The sequence below is a fragment of the Chionomys nivalis genome, chromosome 19 (genome assembly GCF_950005125.1).
Source record: "Chionomys nivalis chromosome 19, mChiNiv1.1, whole genome shotgun sequence".
In the NCBI taxonomy this organism is placed as follows: domain Eukaryota; kingdom Metazoa; phylum Chordata; class Mammalia; order Rodentia; family Cricetidae; genus Chionomys; species Chionomys nivalis.
This window is the reverse complement of record NC_080104.1, coordinates 3,412,903-3,430,055: the sequence shown is the minus strand read 5'-3', so window position 1 is coordinate 3,430,055 and position 17,153 is coordinate 3,412,903. Positions and strand designations below refer to the sequence as shown.

General features: G+C 55.5%; 1 protein-coding gene across 3 annotated transcripts; it reads right to left on the bottom strand.

Annotated features, from left to right (window-relative positions):
* Positions 1 to 3,786: 3,786 nt before the first annotated feature.
* Plcxd1 (phosphatidylinositol specific phospholipase C X domain containing 1) lies at positions 3,787 to 16,280 on the bottom strand. Of its 3 annotated transcripts, none has more exons than XM_057750989.1 (11): positions 15,935 to 16,280; positions 15,021 to 15,175; positions 14,582 to 14,772; positions 9,720 to 9,881; positions 8,887 to 9,023; positions 8,474 to 8,602; positions 8,235 to 8,390; positions 7,875 to 8,058; positions 7,512 to 7,743; positions 4,054 to 4,109; positions 3,787 to 3,908 (listed from the first exon to the last, which is right to left on the bottom strand). In XM_057750989.1, the coding sequence occupies exons 4-11, from the start codon at positions 9,811 to 9,813 to the stop codon at positions 3,823 to 3,825; spliced, it is 1,074 nt and encodes a 357-aa protein (XP_057606972.1). In that variant the 5' UTR covers positions 9,814 to 9,881; positions 14,582 to 14,772; positions 15,021 to 15,175; positions 15,935 to 16,280; the 3' UTR covers positions 3,787 to 3,822. The 3 variants fall into 3 exon arrangements, with proteins under 3 accessions (XP_057606972.1, XP_057606973.1, XP_057606971.1); XM_057750990.1 differs by lacking the exon at positions 15,935 to 16,280 and adding an exon at positions 15,655 to 15,709; XM_057750988.1 differs by lacking the exons at positions 9,720 to 9,881; positions 14,582 to 14,772; positions 15,021 to 15,175; positions 15,935 to 16,280 and having other exon boundaries at positions 8,887 to 9,560.
* Positions 16,281 to 17,153: the final 873 nt, after the last annotated feature.

Genomic DNA, 17,153 nt, shown 5'->3' with positions numbered 1-17,153 from the left:
GGGATCCACTTGAGAGGCTGGTAGAGGAAAAGACACATTGGAGCTGGGAGCTTGGGAGGCTAGAAGAAGGAGGAGGAGGAGGACAGCTTTTGGTGAGTCTGGGGTAAAGTTAATGAAAGGAACAAATGAAGTGGAAGCTCCTAGTTTTGCTAAAAAGTCTCTTCCCATAAGAGGTACTGGGCAGGCTGGCAAGACTAAAAATGAATGAGTGAGGTAAATACCCCTAAAAACAGTTAAGTGATAGAGTATGTTGAGGTAGATAAGGCTGACCCCACCCCAACAATAGAGAAACTAGAAGGAGAGGTAGGCCCCAAGAATTTCCTCAGTACTGAGTATGTGGCTCCAGTATCCAAGAGAAAGAAGATGGGCTGTCCTGATACTGTGATGTTTACCCATGGCTCCCCATTACAGATGATGGTTGTGGTCAGGTCCAAGGAGCCTGGGCAGCCTCACTCATCCATAACCAGACCTAGAAGGTCATCTTGTGCATTTTCTGGGTTTGAGGTCTCCATGTCACTATGTGCACAAGGACAATTGACTGCCTAATGTCTTTTTTTTATGGCATCTTGGACAAGGTCTCATAGACCAAGATTAGGATTAGGACATGCTCAGGCCCAGTGACTAGTTCTACCACATTTGAAACATGGGCCTGGCGATTCTCAAGCCGCAGGGGGCAAGGGAGCAGCACAGACAGCATGGATCAGGCGGTCTGTCACCTCAGCTGATCAGAAGACCATGGCTAGCAATAGCAGTGATTATAGCACATAGCTTTGTCATTTCTTGCATGGCACACTTTAAAAGCCGACTCTAAGACTTCTGCCTGTGGGGTCAAGGGGCCTTTTTCTAAATGTCTAAGTTTAGCCTTGATGTTAGGGTAACACTGAGAAAAAAATGGGTAACTGTCTGCCTTCTGTGGTTTCTGGATCTAAGTTAGTATATTGTAACAGAGCTTTAGTAAGGCATTCCAAAAATGCAGAAGGATTTTCCTTCATATCTTGAATGACCTCTGAGAGCTTATTATAGTTGACTGGCTTGAGGGCAGCCTTGCAGAGACCTGCCAGAAGACAAGTCAAAAACCAGTTCCTAGCTAAAATCCCACCTGGAGTGTTATAGTCCCAGTGAGGTTCCTGCTCGGGGACCGCCTCTACCCCTGAAGAGTGTGTTGTGTGTGTTTGATGAATTTCATCTGCATATAGTCTGGCCTGCTCCCAAACTCTTCAGGAAGTAGGTTATTAGATACGATCATATAGATATGATGAAAGGTGAGATTCTAAGACTGGGTAATGTATTGGAATTGTTTATGAAAGTGGTAGAATTAGATGTATAGGACCCCAGTTTATGTTTTATATGGGAGAGTTCCAACAGGGAGAAAGGAATGTGTACCTTAATCAGTTCATCCATGCTGGCCACCCTTGCAACGGGAGAACTGCAAAGGAGAACTGCAGCCAGCTTGATTTGGTCAGGTTTGGGTTCCATAGCAGCATGTGAGCATGTAAGAGGAGGGGTAAAGGTTGTGCCAGAGCTGGGAGACTGCTGCGACCAGGCACTGGAGAGGAAGAATGATCCAGTGGGGCTGATGGAGTAGTTAGTGGGGGGAAGAGAGAGCTGAAGAGCAAGCGGAGGGAAGTGGCAAGGTAGGGGGAAGTAAAGGAGCAGAAGTTTCTGTCTGCTGAGGTAGGGAAGGTGCGGATTCCTTAGCAGAGCCCAGAACAGTAGCTGAAGGAACAGGGGTAGGAGCTGGAGGAGTGGCATTAGGAGCTAAAGGAACAGGGGTAGGGGCTTTAGGAATGGGGGTAGGAGTTGAAGGAATGGGGGTAGCTGCCCGCTGAGCTGGGTCCACAGCGGAAGTGGAGGGTTCTTCCGGTTCAGATGGCATAGCCAGGACCCTGTGAGCAGGTGAACAACTTGCAAGAACAAGGCTTAGGCTTAGAGCTGAGATAGTAAAAGGCTTGGATGTAAGGAATCTTTTTCCATTTGCCTATGCGCTGACAGTACTTAGAAAGCTCCTGTAGAGTATCAGGATCAAAGGTGCCATTAGGCGGCCACTTCAGATTGTTATCTAAATTGTAACAAGGCCATTTTTTTTAAAACAGAGATGGACAAGTGTGGGAATCTGTAAGTAGGGCATTAAGGCCTGGGGTTTCAGGGTCTCTAAAAGGCATCACAGAGGGGAGATTGGATTGATGGGCTTGGATGGCTTGCTACCCATAGGTGAAACCACAAGGCCTATAACGGGACATCTCCCTTTATAGGTGGGGTGTAAATCAGTGGCAAATTCCGCAGGACCTGTGGGAGAGCTACAGCCTGACTGGATCCGGTCGGGATGACTTGGAAGCCAGAGAGGTCAGACGTCTCACTGAGTTGCCTTTCATGGCTGGGGAGAAAAAGAAAAAAAAAGAGAAAGCAGAATCTGAAGGACCCTGGGCCCCCATTGCAGGAAGACTGACCCTGGGCTGTCCAAACATGATTTTAGCTAAGGAAAGCAATTCAGAGATGAATGTCAGCAAAGGGCTCAACCATAGCCTTAGAAACCATGGTTGGGGACTGTCACCCCATTTCTAGGAACACCAGATTTCTGGAAGCTCAGCAGTAAATTCCTTGGGTTCAGAGAAATGGTTAAGCTGACCAGAATTGGGAAACTCATCAATTGAAGCTGGCGGTGTGCAGAGAAGTAGTATTCAGGTATATGGAACACATGGTTGTTGTGGAAAAAATACCCTGTTCCAGATCCTGACCCTGGGAGAGGGACTCGGGGTGGGAGAACCTCCCGAGTCTCATGACACCAATGAAATTACCTGGCGAAAATGAGAAGGAAACACGGGACACGAAACAAACTTGCTTAGGAGTTTATTAGAGGGGCAGCACAAGCCTGGGAAATCAGTGTGCAGAGAGAGGGGGGAAGATGGTATGTCCAGCTTTTAAAAGCTTCCTACCACATACACACAGGGGGTTGATGTGGCTCCGTCATACACCAGTGGTGGGGCTCACACATGTGCTGAGTCATACGTGGATCATACAAGGCCCTTTAACATCCCTGGGGGCCATTAGGTACTTCTGTCTGAGGGCTTGTCTGCACCTGCATGAATCCTAGAACCTGGAATTATCAACCTTATGTGACTGAAATTGTTACAACCCCTGGTCAGGCAGGCCACCCCACACTTGGTGCAGGACAATTATCTATATTCTGCCAATTGTGTTTTAAATAAACGCTGATTGGCCAGTAGCCAGGCAGGAAGTATAGGTGGGACAACCAGGCAGAAAGTAGAGGTGGGTAAATGAGAACAGAATTCTGGGAAGAGGGAAGTTCTCTCTGGAGTTCTGTCAAGACACTGAAGAAGCAAGATGTGACCTGCTCTGCTGAAAAAGGTACTGAGCCATGTGGCTAATATATACTAGAATTATGGGCTAATATATGTTATAAGAGTTAATAAGAAGCCTGAGCTAATGGGCCATCAGTTTATCATTAGTATAGACCTCTGTGTGATTTCTTTGGGGCTAAACTGCTGTGGAACCTGGTGGAGGACAGAAACCAGGCAGGACAGAAACCCAGACAACACACACTCATCTTCATCCCACGCCTCTCCTCACCCCACACCTCCTCCTCATCTCCACATTCCCTTTCATACAGAGACACCTACATATCCCTTGGTGGTTAACACCCTATCCTGTCCACTGTGCCCTAGGAGGGCTTGGCCCTGACCAACACTCACAAAGTGACACCTACTAAGCGTGTATTTCCATGCCAGCTCTACCCTGAGCAGCGGTTCTGCCCGACTAGACCAGCTAGACCAGCAAGGAAGGGGCTTACGGTACATCATGGGGTCAGGTGAGGGTGCCACATGGCCTCCAGTAGGGAACACAGTCCAGGGCAGTGGGAGCACCAGCCAACCAGCTGCAGAGTTTCCCAGCTGTCACAGAGGGTAACACTGGTTACATGATGTCCAGTGGGGCATACCAGCTACATGCAGTGGGGTACACCCACAGAGTACCCCCTTCACCTGGGTCCCTTGATACTCACACCCCTAGGACCACCTGCATCTGGCTCCTACATACCAGTTTGCATATCCATGTCCACAGGAGAGTCATCCATGGAGCTATGCCAATGGGCACTGAAGGAGAAAGAGGCAAAGGTCAGGGTGTGTTAAGACGGAGTGTGCTTGCAGCACAAGTTCCCCATTGTATCTGTCGTTGGCTACACCAATTGTGGTGAGGGTCCCCAAGCAGCAGCACTACATCTCAGCACTGGCATGCGTAGGTGGGTCCATGAGGTGCAGCCCCACATCTCAGGACAGGGCACACATGGGAGGGTCCCTAGGGTGCAGTGTGTGTTTCCCATTCTCACATCATCATGTCCCCTCCAGGGAAAACCACACTCATCAAGGCCCTGACTGGGGAGGCCACCATACAACTGTGTGACCATCTGTTCACAACCCTAGATGTCACGGCACACACGGGGTTGCTGCCCGCGTGCATGCCCATCCTCTACATGGCTTTCTGTCACAGCTGCCACACAGCCTGATCCAGTCGTTCACCACGCTGGAGGACGTGGTCTATTTGGTGGGTATCCATGTGTCTGCCTCGATTAGTATTCTTGGAACCACCTTTTGTGTAGGCCAGATGTCCTGGGATCTGCCCTCCATGTGGACTTGGTATCCTTGGTGTTCCTTGGGCTAACACTTCCTGGTCCCCTGCCGCCCCTCCCTATGACACTTCGGCCCCTGACTGCTCCTCCCCCTCACAGGATGTTATCCTGCATGTGAGGGACATGAGCTACCCCAACATGGAGCAACTGCAGCTGTGGTGTAGACAAGACACTCTTGAACTCCATGTTATAAGTTTACAACAAGATGGATCTGGTTCCTGGGTGAGTGGGGCAGGGGGAGGCCTGTGTGTCACTGTTTACACTGTAGGAGTCTTCATGGTGTCCTTGCTGCACCTGTCCTCACTGCACCTCTCGTTACTGCATCTGTCCTAACTGCAGCTGCCCTCACTACAGCTGTCTTCATCACAGCTGTCTTTACCTCACCTGTCTTCATTGCAGCTGTGCTCATTGCACCTGTCCTCACTGCAGCTGTGCTCACTGCACCTGTCCTCAACTCACCTGTCTACACCACACATGTCCACATAACCCCATGATTCCTCTTACCCACTGAGCCTCTTCCACATAGCTACAGCCTCCCAGGATCCTGCATCCTGACCATGTCTGCATTCCTGGGCCATGGGCTAGACAAGCTGAAGGTGATGCTGGAGGAATCCGTTCTGCAGGCTACTGGCTGGTGAGTGCTCACCATCTGTTTACAGCTTGGGAGACCCCCAGCTCTGGTGAGTCACAGGGTGCTTGGGCGGTGGGCTGTCACATACACATATGCAGCTAGTTCCCTGCCACGGATATGCCCTGCTATCAACATGCTTCCTAGCATGCACCATGCTGATGTAAGCACACTTCCCAGCATGCACCACGCATATGTCAGCACATTTCCCATCATGCTCCTCACAGATAGTGCTGTCTCCCCACTTGTCAGCACTGTTTCCCAGCCTGCACGATGCTGATGTAAACTTGGCTTCCCAGCCTGCACCACCCTCTGCTCATCACCATGCACCACGCTGACATCAGCACACTTCCCAGAATGCACCACAGTGGTCCCTCTGCAACTGGCAGTACAAGGAGGCCAAGGTGCAGCAGGTGCAGGAGCTGCCCAAGACTGACACCGCCCACGTGACCGTTATCATTAGCCAAGCCACCTATGGCCGGTTCCGGAAGCTGTTTCCTGAGTGACAGCCTGGAGTGGGGTGTGGATACAGTTTGTGGCCATGGTGTTGTCCTGCCACTTTCTCCCTCCCAGCTGTTCCCTGAGTGACAACCAGGACCAGATGTGGATTCAGCTCATGGGAGGGTGTTTGTGGATGGCCCCATGTAGTCCTGCCCCTTCCTCCCAGCTGATTCCTAAGTGACAACTGCATAGATGAACTGAGGACCTGATATGGGAGGTCATGGCCACATCATAGTTCTGTCCCTTCCTCCCTCCCAGACTGACTGGCAGCTCATTAAAGAGGGATTTGCACTTTGTGGGGTTCTGTGTCACTGGGGAAGGGGAGGGGAGGGTCCATGTTACTGGGGGAGGGTCCGTGTTGCTGGGAAAGGGGGTCGGGGAGGGTCCATGCCATGTGGGAAGGGAGGGATAGGGATAGTTTGAAAATGGTGCTGTGGCTGATCCAGGGCAGGAGGACCGAACACTGCTCCCCCCACAGCTCTTCCTCCAACCCCTGTGTTCTGGGATGGGGCAGCTGCAGGACACTGTGGGATGCTACCCCGGGCACAATGGTGCCAGGAGGGTCCCTGAGGGAGATGGACAGACACACCTGAAGCCACATTCCACTCCCTAGCCAGGTCGGGCCTCATAGCCAAGTGTCCATCCTCTCAGCTACAGACTTCACAGCAGCATTCCTGCAGGCTGAGTGGGTGGGAGGGATCCAACTTCAGGGGGTGGAGGTAGGGTGAGGAGGGCTTTTAACCCTCTGACCTGAAAATACACTAATACTGAGGTCATAGGGTCATGAGTCACCTGTTATGTTTGTGTATGAGATGGTGGGGAATTACCACCATGGAGGGGATGCAACTCAGTGGGTAGGGTGCTTAGATCTCAGTGGTAGGGTGCTTAGATCTCAGTGGTTGGGTGCTTAGATCTCAGTGGGTAAGGTGCTTAGATCTCAGTGGTAGGGTGCTTAGATCTCAGTGGGGACGATACTTGTGGCTTAGGATTTGGGGTTTCCAGTGTCCTAGCCCTGTGTAAACTGAGGCCAGAGGATCAGAGTCCAAGGCGGTCCCCTGCATCTTACCTGTAAGAGTCTAGCCTGGGCAACAAGAGACACTGTAAAAATACAAACTGCCTTAGTGTTCTTCCTTCTGGTTACCCTGGTGTCCTGCCTGCATCTGATTCAATGTCCCTCCAGCTGCTCTGTGTCCCCTGACTACTCAGTGCTCTCCCTCCACTCCACATCGTGCCCCAAAGCCCCGGCTGCCTCTGTCCCCTTCTGTATCTCAGACACCAGCCTGGAGGGCCTCCTGAGTGGTTGCATACCCAGCGGAGTCAGCTCCATCCAGGTTATACCAGCTTCGCTGGGAGCTCTGCCCTCCATCTGGGGTAGGAAGGCTGAGCCAGTCCTAGCTGGGCTATGGGAGATGCTGCAAAAATTTCCCCATGAAAGTCTAGCCTGGGCTATAATAGATAAACACACTGCTGCACACATTTGGCTTCTGAATGTTTTAATGAACAGAGGCACCTAGTGCCAGGTGATGCAGGTGACAGGTCATGGACAATGGAGTGTGACAAAGGATGTCCTGGTACTTAGGTCCTAGTGATCAGAAGTGACCAGGATGTGGCATAGACTGACTCACATGGGCCTCAGGTTTTTCTAGGGGATGACAGGACAGATCAGTGACTCTGACCTCCGTGATCCTTTTGACTGTGACCCTCATGACCCTGACCCCGCCCTCGGGTTGTTGTAGTTACCACAGCAGCTTCTGGTTGAGCCCAATGACTTCACCCACAAAGCTGTCGGAGCCCACGAAGTCCCCAGCGATGATGTTGGTGCAGCCTGATCCGGGCCCTGGCTGCTGTGCTCGCACCCATGCCATGAGGAGCCGAAGGTTGGGCCGTGTCAGCATCTCCAGGGACCCGGATGGGTGTGAGAGGACATAGGGCAGGTTTTCTGTGAGATTGATGCCAGCCACAAACAGGCCACCTGCAGGGGAAGGGGGAAGGGTGGGGTGACATCCCAGTGCATGACTGACAGGTGACATCCTCACAGACCCCCCACCCCTATCTGACTGACAAGTGACATCAGTGCCCCTTCAGCTATGTCCCTGGTGGCACCTGGGCGACCGCAGCTCCTCATGGTCTCCAAGTACTGCAGCAGCGCCTGGGACTTCACCTGGTTCCCCCACCAGTAAGGGATCCCAGGCCACAGCTCCGCGTGGCGACCCACACAGGTCTCATCTTCATAGGACACAATCACCTGCTGGTCATGTGCCCACAGCTGCCGCAGCGTGGGGATGTCCTGTATGGGAGTGAGGCACAGGTTGAATGAAACTGAGGATTGGACAGCTAAGGGTCTACGCACCCTCGAGGCCACGCACCCTCGAGGCCACGCACCCATGCCCTGGGCGGCCACGGATTCCTTATCGCATGTGCCCATGCGGTCTTCACCCTGACCCCCACAATCCTCCTTCTCACCCCTCGCGGACACAGCGAGTCCCCGAAGATGTTCTTAATGCAGTCTATGAGGTACTCATGCAAGTCTCCTGTCATCCCCTCAAAGTTTCTGCAGGCCAGGATGATGACCTCATGGGGGTGCGACTCCAGCCACTCGGAGATCTCTGTGAGGGTGTCCTGGGGATGTCAAAGGACACATGATGACATACATTAGTCTCCGCCCCTCCCCAACTCCCCCTTCTCCTGGTCTTCACCCCCACCTCCACCAACGCAGTGGTGTAGATCATGTGTTCAAAGTGCAGATTCTTCTCAGAGCCGCCCTGCATGTGCGCAATCCGCAGATCCAGGTACCTCACCCCTGCGTCCAGCTGCTGCTTCACGTCCAGAGTCTGGGGCAGACGGCGGGTTGGGGTTCGTTCCCGGGTGTCATCGTGACCACCCTGCACAGTACCCCAGGACACCCAAAAACCTGAACAGCACCCCGGGACTCACAGTCTCCTCCCCCTGCTTATCTATCACCTGCCCCAGGGGCTCTCAGTTCCCTCCCCACCCCCTGCCCATCACCAGGACCCTAATCCTGCCACCGGGACTCAGTTCCATTCCATTCCCCACCCTGTCCCCCTTTGCCCTATCCATCACATACTGCCTGGGCCCTCTCTCACGCCCCACTCACCTGTGTGACTGACCATCTCAACACCATGGGCCCCATAATGCAGGGCGCGACCCGCCCCAGTAGGTGCAGCAGCCGAGACTCTGACCTGGAGATTGGGGACTTCCTGCTCAGGCAGTATGTCATGGTGTCATGGCTCCCTGAGGACAGACGCACTTCAAAGCCCATGCACTCTTGTGCCCGTCCTAAGGACTGCACGGAGTCCCTCGAGGGCTCTGTCTTTCTGTCTGTCTGTCCTTCTGTCTGTCTGTCCGCCTTCTCCATGACCCCTCTTTACCCACGACCACCCATGCAGGTCATAGGGCCTCGTCTCCGACAACCCAGGCTTCCCATGTCCCGCTCACGTCCTCCCAGCTCCTTCAGCCCTCCTAGAAACTTCACTGGGGGCTACCCCTTTTGTTGTGGGGCACAAGCGCTTGATTCTTGCCTCCAGGGTCTCTTGTCTGAATCTCTGAGGACCCAAAGGCTTCCAGACACCCGCACGTGCTCCATTCGCAGTATGGAGGACACCGCAGGGACACAGAAGCTCACCCTGAGAGTGGACCATCGCCCAGACCCCCCGTGTGTCAACATCCACGCGTGAAGACCTCGTCCTGCGGTCCTCTTTCCCGTCCTGATGTCATCCTGGTTCCCTTTCCTGTCCTGGTGTCAGCCTCCAGATCCCCTTTCTAGTCATTATGAAGGGTCCTCTTCTCTTCAGGGCACAGAGAGTCAGGCAGGTTCGCCCCTGTGTGGGTCCGCCCTTACCCCATGGGTCCCCCCCCCCCCGTGAGACCGCTCCTCCCAGTGAGGCCTTTTCTTACCCTCCCCATCCCTCCTGTGAGGCCTGCCCTTACCTGGGATGGACAGGTGGTGCAGGGGGACATCCCACAGCCGCGGGCACAACTGTGACATCCAGTCTGCGTGGCTGCAGCTCGGCTGGCCAACCATAGGGTCCCAGCTTCAGGGAACAGGGCAAGTGTGTGTGAGGCGGGTTGAGCTGCGCCTCAGTTTCCCTTCTGTAGAAGGAGATGTTGTCATACTATACAGGCTGTACCGCCCCCACCCGCCCTGTCTCAGTTTACCAGATAAGGACACTAAAGGTTGAACCTCCCCTCCCCACACACTAAAGGCCCCTGTGCCCTCTTTGGTGGGCAGAACCGTGAAGCGCAGGACACAGGACATCCACTGTGGACATGTGACATTTGGAGGTGGGGTTGGAACCCCTGCGTCCCTGGAAGCCCCCCATGTGGCTCCTTGGATCACGGAATCTCTGCTCTCTCACAGTAACACCTTTCCCTGTCCCCCACCCCCCACCCCCGCCCTCCACTCAGTCACTGACCTGAGGCTCGTCCTTGTCCTCCCTGGATCTTCACTAGCAGAATGGACTTGAGGGAGGACACCACGCTGGTGGGTCCCCGCGAGGGTGTGGCTGCCGTGATGACGACATGCACACTCAGGACATATTTGTGTGCCTACTGTGTGCAGGAACGATCCCCTCGGGGCTGTGGCCTACTTTGTGCAGGGAAGGTCCCCGCAGGGGCGTAACCGCGGTGACAACAAGCAGTCAGGACATAGTTGTGTGCCTTCTGTGTGGAGGGAAGGTCCCTGCATTCTTCTGCCCTGAGCCAGGGATACCCTCCCCCCACCTCCACCCCTTTAGCCCCTGTCTGTCTGGTGAGCCGGCTCCTCGGGCCTGGGGGTTGTACACGCGACTGAACCAGCTAGGACTGGCTCAGCCTTCCTACCCCAGATGGAGGGCAGAGCTCCCAGCGGAGCTGGTATGGCCTGGATGGACTCCACTGGGTTTGCAACCACTGGGGAGGCTCTCCAGGTCGGTGTCTGAGATACAGAAGAGGACAGAGGCAGCCGGGGCTTGGGGGCACGATGTGGAGTGGAGGGGGGAAGCACTGAGTAGTCAGGGGACACAGAGCAGCTGGAGGGACATTGAATCAGATGCAGGCAGGACACCAGGGTAACCAGAAGGAAGAACACCAAGACTGTTTGCATGGCAGAAGGCAGCTAGGGAGAACATTGACGCAGATGGGGGGGACAACAAAGTAGGGGGGGCACGGAGGGAGAGGGTCGTCGGTACAGGGAGGTAGTAGGGGACATGCGGACAGTTAGGTGACAATGAATTAGCCTGGGGGACACGTTGCAGGCGGGAGACACCCAGAAGGGGGAACACAATGGTGGGGGTGGTGGGGAGCATCGAGGTAGCCGCGGGTGGACACACTTTCTATGTTGGGGGACCGGAAGCAGCAGACGGGGACGCCAAGGTAGTTGGGAGATACGGATGCAGCGAGGGGGGAACACCGAGTAAGTGGGGAGCATTGAGGCCATTTGGGGTGCACAGAAGCAGTTTCGGGGATACCGAAATAACTGGGGGGACACCAAGTCAGGGGAAGACACCCAGGAGTGGGGGATGAACAAGGCATGGCAGCCAGTGTCCTCAGGACACCCTGTGTCACTTGTCACTCACCAAGCTCTGCACTGTGTACCAGCTAGTCCCCAGCCACCTGCAGTCAGTGACTCGCCCATCTGGAGGGAGGGTTGAGGATGACAGGGCATGGGGAGGCTCTTGTCTGGAGGAGGGAGAGGTAAGCAAGGGATGGCCACACAGGCTGCCTGATAGGGACAAGGAGGGACATGAGGCGGGGAGACCTGCTGGGTGCTGACCCAGCCACCCCAGGGAACAAACAGCCAGTGTTGCAATCCCTACTGCACTCTGGGTGTTTGATCTGCACTTTGGCCCCGCTCCTCCTTCCATGTGATGTGACAGGGCTGACCTGCCTCTCTGCTCAGGAATCACTGCATCCTCAACTCACCCTCAAGGTTAGGGCCCCTTCCAACAGCTTCTTCAGGGATGTTGCTGAGCACCACTCAATCTGTCCTCCCCTCCTTTCCCCTGCCCTTCCATTCCCTCCCCTCCTCTCTCTTCCATTCCCTGCCTTCCCTATCCTTCCCCTCTTGTTTCCTGCCCTCCCCTCCCCTGGCTTTCTCCACCCTGAAGTCCCATGGTCCTGGTCTCAAACTTCTGGTCTCATGGCCACAGTCACCCCCCTCCCCAACTGACAGATAGGTGTTTGTACTGTATGTGCAGCAGGTCCTAAAAGTCCAGTCTGCTCCTGCCCCTTAGGCTCCACCTGCACCCCCCTACCCCACCCACCCACTACAGGTTTAGAACATCCAGAACACGCCATGGGTATCCCTGAAGGGCTACCCCCAGGTACTCTTAGAACCTCCAGAACATGTTACTGGTGTTCCTGAGGGCCTTACCATCCCCTATGTGCTCTTAGAACCCCCAGAACACTTCATGGGTGTCTCTGAGGGGCTCCCCCTAGGTGCTCTTAGAACATTCAGAACAAGTCAGGGTGTCCCCAGGGGCTCCTCCTAGGTGCTCTTAAAACATTCAGAACACATCAATGGCCCTGTTCTATGTGTTCTGTGGTCCTTTAGGGTTATACCTCATCCTGCTGCCCTCGGGTGACCTCACCCTGACCCCAGAAGGGGACTGAGGTTGCCTGCTTGTCAAGTCCTAGGGAAGGGGAGAGGAGGGGAGGGGAGGGGAGGGGAGGAGGTTGCTTGGTCCTCACAGCCCAGGGACTTAAGGGGGCACAGGAGCACAGGGTGGGACCAAGGGTCTGCCCGTGGTAAACTTGAAATGCGGGAGAGGGGGGCTGAAACCGCCCCACATGACTGTGAAGCAACAGTTCTGCCCGAAGTGCGGAAGAGTCTCCCCCCACAGCCGGGGTCTCCCCACCACAGTGGAAGGGACAAAACCAACTCCATTTTGTCCTAGGCCCCAAGGTGGATAACAGCAGAGTTCTCTAGTTCTCTAGACTGGAGCCACTCAGCTCCCCCACAGATGTGACTCCCCACCGCAGTAAGAGTCTCCCCCACAACCCACAGCACGGACCTCCCACTGCACAAGAGTCTCCCCCCAGCATGGGCTCCCCAGCCCCGTTTAATCAGATGCACAACACATCACAGGTTACTACTGAAAAGCAAACAGGCTGAAGATCTGTGCAGTACTGGTATCTAAGTCATCCTGGGTACTGACTGCCAAACTGTGCTGAGTACCCTTCTGAGTACTCTCCTGTGTACTCTGTGTCACCTTGCTGAGTATCCTAACCGCCCTGAACCGGCAGAACAGGAAGGACCCACCTATGTCTATTCCTGTCTGGTCAGGATTGTGAAACCTCCAGGGACAAAAGGGGCATGTTCAGGTGAGGCCTGTGCACTTCTCGATTTGTGCACCCTGTCCCTGCACCCTACACCCCTCTCCACACCCTACATCCCTCCTCGTACCTCTCACTGCACCCTATACCCCTCTCCACACCACTCCCTATATCCCTCCCTGTACCCCTCCCTGGACCTTACACCCCTCCCCTCACCTTACACTCTTCCCTACACTGCACATCCCTCCCTGCACCCTACACCCCTCTCCAAACCACTCCCTACATCCCTCTCTGCCCTCCTCCCTGTACCCTACACCCCTCCCTGCACCCCTTCCTGACAGTAACCCCTCCTACACCTCTCAGATGTGTCTGCTGCTGTGAAACTGACAAATTTCTCTCATGTTTTCTTCAGCTGTAAAAGTCTTCTAATTATTCAGCAAAGAAGTGGGAGTTCCAGGTCTAGACACAAGGACCCTGTCCTGCAGGGGTCAATCACCAGAAATATGTGCAATACCCAACAGCTGCCCCTTGGGTGAGAGACTCCCCGTAACACTGCCCACGCTCTGGCGGTTGGGAGACCCCCATGACACCCGTGTTCCCTCCCCTCCCCTGGGACACAGCTGCTGGGCCCCATGGGCTGCATTTCAAGACAGGCTAAGTGGCCCTGTCCCAGGGTTTACAGGAAACCTGTAATAACTCAATCACTTGGGCCTAGAATCCAGGTCAGGCCTTGACACACAGGCTCGTGGGCGTGACATGTGTGATTTACGCTGATTTCTCTTTTGTGCTGTAATTAGGAAGTGCCATAAACATAAGGTTCCTTGAGAGTGAGGTGGGAGCCAGGGAGAGATCAGAGAGGGAAAGGAGGGGAAAAGGGGGAGGGAGGAGGGCCTGTTCGGCTAGCATGGCATAGCGTGACACACAAGAGAGGGCCACAGACACAGGTGACCCTAGGCCAGAACTCCTGCTCACCATAGGACAGGTCTGAACCAGTGAGTCTGGGTGTGCACACATGAGAGTATGAATGTGGGGGCCTGGGAAAGTGGGCATGTGTACAAGCGCCTATGTGCATGCATAATGTGTCTGCATGTGTGCATGTATGTGTGCATGGATGAGAGTATCTATGTAAGAGTATATGTCTGTTTGCACAAGCCCATGTGCGCCCGTGTATGCATGTGCTTGAAAGCCTGTAACTTTGTCTGTGTGTATGTGAGCATGTGCATGTAATTTGTGAGCGTGCAGGAGGTCTCGATGAGGCTCCAGGCTGCTGCTCATTTGATGCTCCCACTCATCCCCTACAGTACTACCTGAAGATATGTGGGTCTCCTGCCCACCTGTGACATGTGTGCACAGGCCATGGCGGCCACACCTCCGACAGGGTGAGTGCACTAGTGTGCAGGTCATACCAGGGCTTTGCAGGTGACAGAGTCCTTGTGCATCACCACGCATTACAGAGTCCGCAGCCAGGACCCACGACCACCCGTGACCCCAGTTCCCCACCCACATGAACATGCACACAGAAACACACGTCAGATTACATTACAGCAGCATTTAAGGTCATGAAGGGGAGGAGGTGTCCATTCCGGAAGGTTACACTGAGGTTGCAGTGGACGGGGTGAGCGAGCAACAGGCGCCTTCCGAACCCTTCTGGGAGGCACAGTTGCACGTGCCTAAGACCTCAGCCCACGAAGGGAAAGCACGGGCGGCCGCAAATGCCGAGGCCCGAGACCTGCAAGGGAAGGGGAGGGTAGGTACTGAGCAGAAGTCGGAGGTCAGGTGGGAGGACACGTGGGTCAGGAGACCCCACCGCTGCAGCTATGGGGGCATCTATGACACAAGACCCTCCCCCTCTGTGACAGGCTCTCTCTCTCTGCCCTCCCACGGGGCTCCCTTCCCAAAGGGTTGTGCACCCACAGGGTTCCCCTTCCACGGGGTTTCTCCACATACGGGGCTTGCCCTCACGGAGCTAACCCTCACCTTGAACACGTGACCCGCCTGGGGCTCCCGCTGAAGCTGCTCAGGGCTCAGCCCATCGGCTGCCGAAGTCACGTACAGTTCCGCATAGTCGGGCCCCCCGAAGCAGCAGGAAGTGACCCTGGACACCGGCAGGTCCAGGGTGCGCAGACAGAAGCCTGTGGGCAGAGGGAGGAACCAGGTCGGTCGCCATGCTCCAGGACAGCCCCTTGTCCCTCTGTCCTCCCACCTCACTCCCACCCCGTCTTCATTGCCCCCATCCACACACAGACATGTTCACAGTGCAGGCAGACAGGAGTCTGCAAACAAGCAGAGGGAGAACCCGGGTTACCGGCAATGCTCGCACCCTGGCACCCGGACAGCCCTGCCGCTGCCCTCCCCGCTTCCCCGCTCTACTTCACTTCCCTCTTCATTGTCCCCTCCCCCACACCCCTACCCCGCCTCCATCTTCACTGTCCCTCCCGGATCTTCAAAGCTCTTCATATCTATCTTTACCTTGCCCTTGCCCCCTCTCCCCCACCCTCCGTCTTCACTTCCCACTCATGAAGCTGCCCATAATCTCCCCAAATCCTCAAGACAGGGGTCTCTGGTAGGGTGAGAGTGGAAGATCTCAGGGAAAAGGGATGAGGTCGCAAACCTAGCACATCTCGAGCCCCTGGAGCTCATCAGACAGGAAGGAAGGACCCTACCAGGTCCTCACCCTACACTCCCACTCAGGATGGAGGGTAGGACGCGTCCTATCTGAACCTTGCACCCTGACCCTGCCACGCCCAGGGATCGTACACAGTGACGCTGCCACGCCAAAGACCCACGCATGTGACCCCACCATGCCCAGAAACACGCACCGCCACCCTGCAAAGCACTGGACCACACACCGTGACCTTTCCCAGGACTGTATGGCCCCTGACGTCACGCACCTGTCTGCGGGTCTACTTGAATGACCTTGCCGCCATCGATACAGGCCACCCACAGTGTCCCTGCGCTGTCCACGCACAGACCATCGGGCATGGCCCGACCCCGCGGCAGCTGGTACACAAGTCGGCGGTTCTCTGTGAGACAGGGACACGCATGGCCACTCAGGGAAAGAGAGGCCTCTCTACAGGACTGCCTGGGGCCATGGGCACAGGGACACAGGGACACCTGTTTGTCCTCAGGTGACGTAGCCCCTCGCGTCAGCCTGTCCCCAGTCCCGTGGTCTGTCCTCGTGTCCCGCGATCTGTACCCCAAATCCCGCGATCTGTACCCCGATTTCTGTGATCTGTTCCCTGAGTCCCACGGTCTGTCCCCAGGTCTGTCTCCCTGTCTCCCGAGTGAGTCCTACGTGGACTCTGCGCTCACTGATGGTGCCGGCCTGCATGTCATAGTCATATGCGTGCACCGCGTAGTCCAGGCTGTCCACGTGGTAGAAGGTGCGGTGGTCAGCAGACCAGTCCAGCCCGTTGGGGATGCCAAGCCGGTCGGCCAGGCACAGCACCGAGTGGTTCCCCTGCAGTGAGTACAGCGAGCCCTGGGCGGGCTCCCACACACCGGGTGCAGAGGGCTCGGGCATGGTGCCTGCAGGGGGCAGAGAGCAGAAGACAGAAACCTTTGAATGCCCCCCCCCCCGCCATCCCACCACGCACTCTGGGTGACAATGACGTGACAGACAGCAGAGGAGACCTCAGAGATGGTAGGCCAGGGCCACCATCCAAGTACAGCATGGTCACTGGGAGCTGGAAGGTGCGGGAAGCACCCTCCCCGGGCCGGTGGGGGTTCGGGACCCCAACTCTGGGCCCAATGTTTCCTTCTCAGTTCCGGGCACGTGGGCGGGGCCCTCATTGACACTCGGGTGTCCCTCTCAGGCTCCAGTCTGCAAGTCTGTCGCTACTGAGCCTTGGGATACTGAATGCAGTACTAAGCCTTGGGGAACTGAGCTCTGGTATCCTGAACCTTGGGGTACTGAGCCCTGCGGTACTGAGCCTTGGGGTACTGAGCCCTGGTCTAGTGAGCCTTGGGGTACTGAGCTCTGGGGTCCGTCTGGGTGACCGGGTGTTCCCGGGGTCTCAGCGGGAGTTGGGGGTGTTTACCCAAGAGGGGGGAGGGTAGGAAGGGGAAGAGGGTGGGGCAGGGCAACTGGATCCCCGGTCTCCTTGGAGA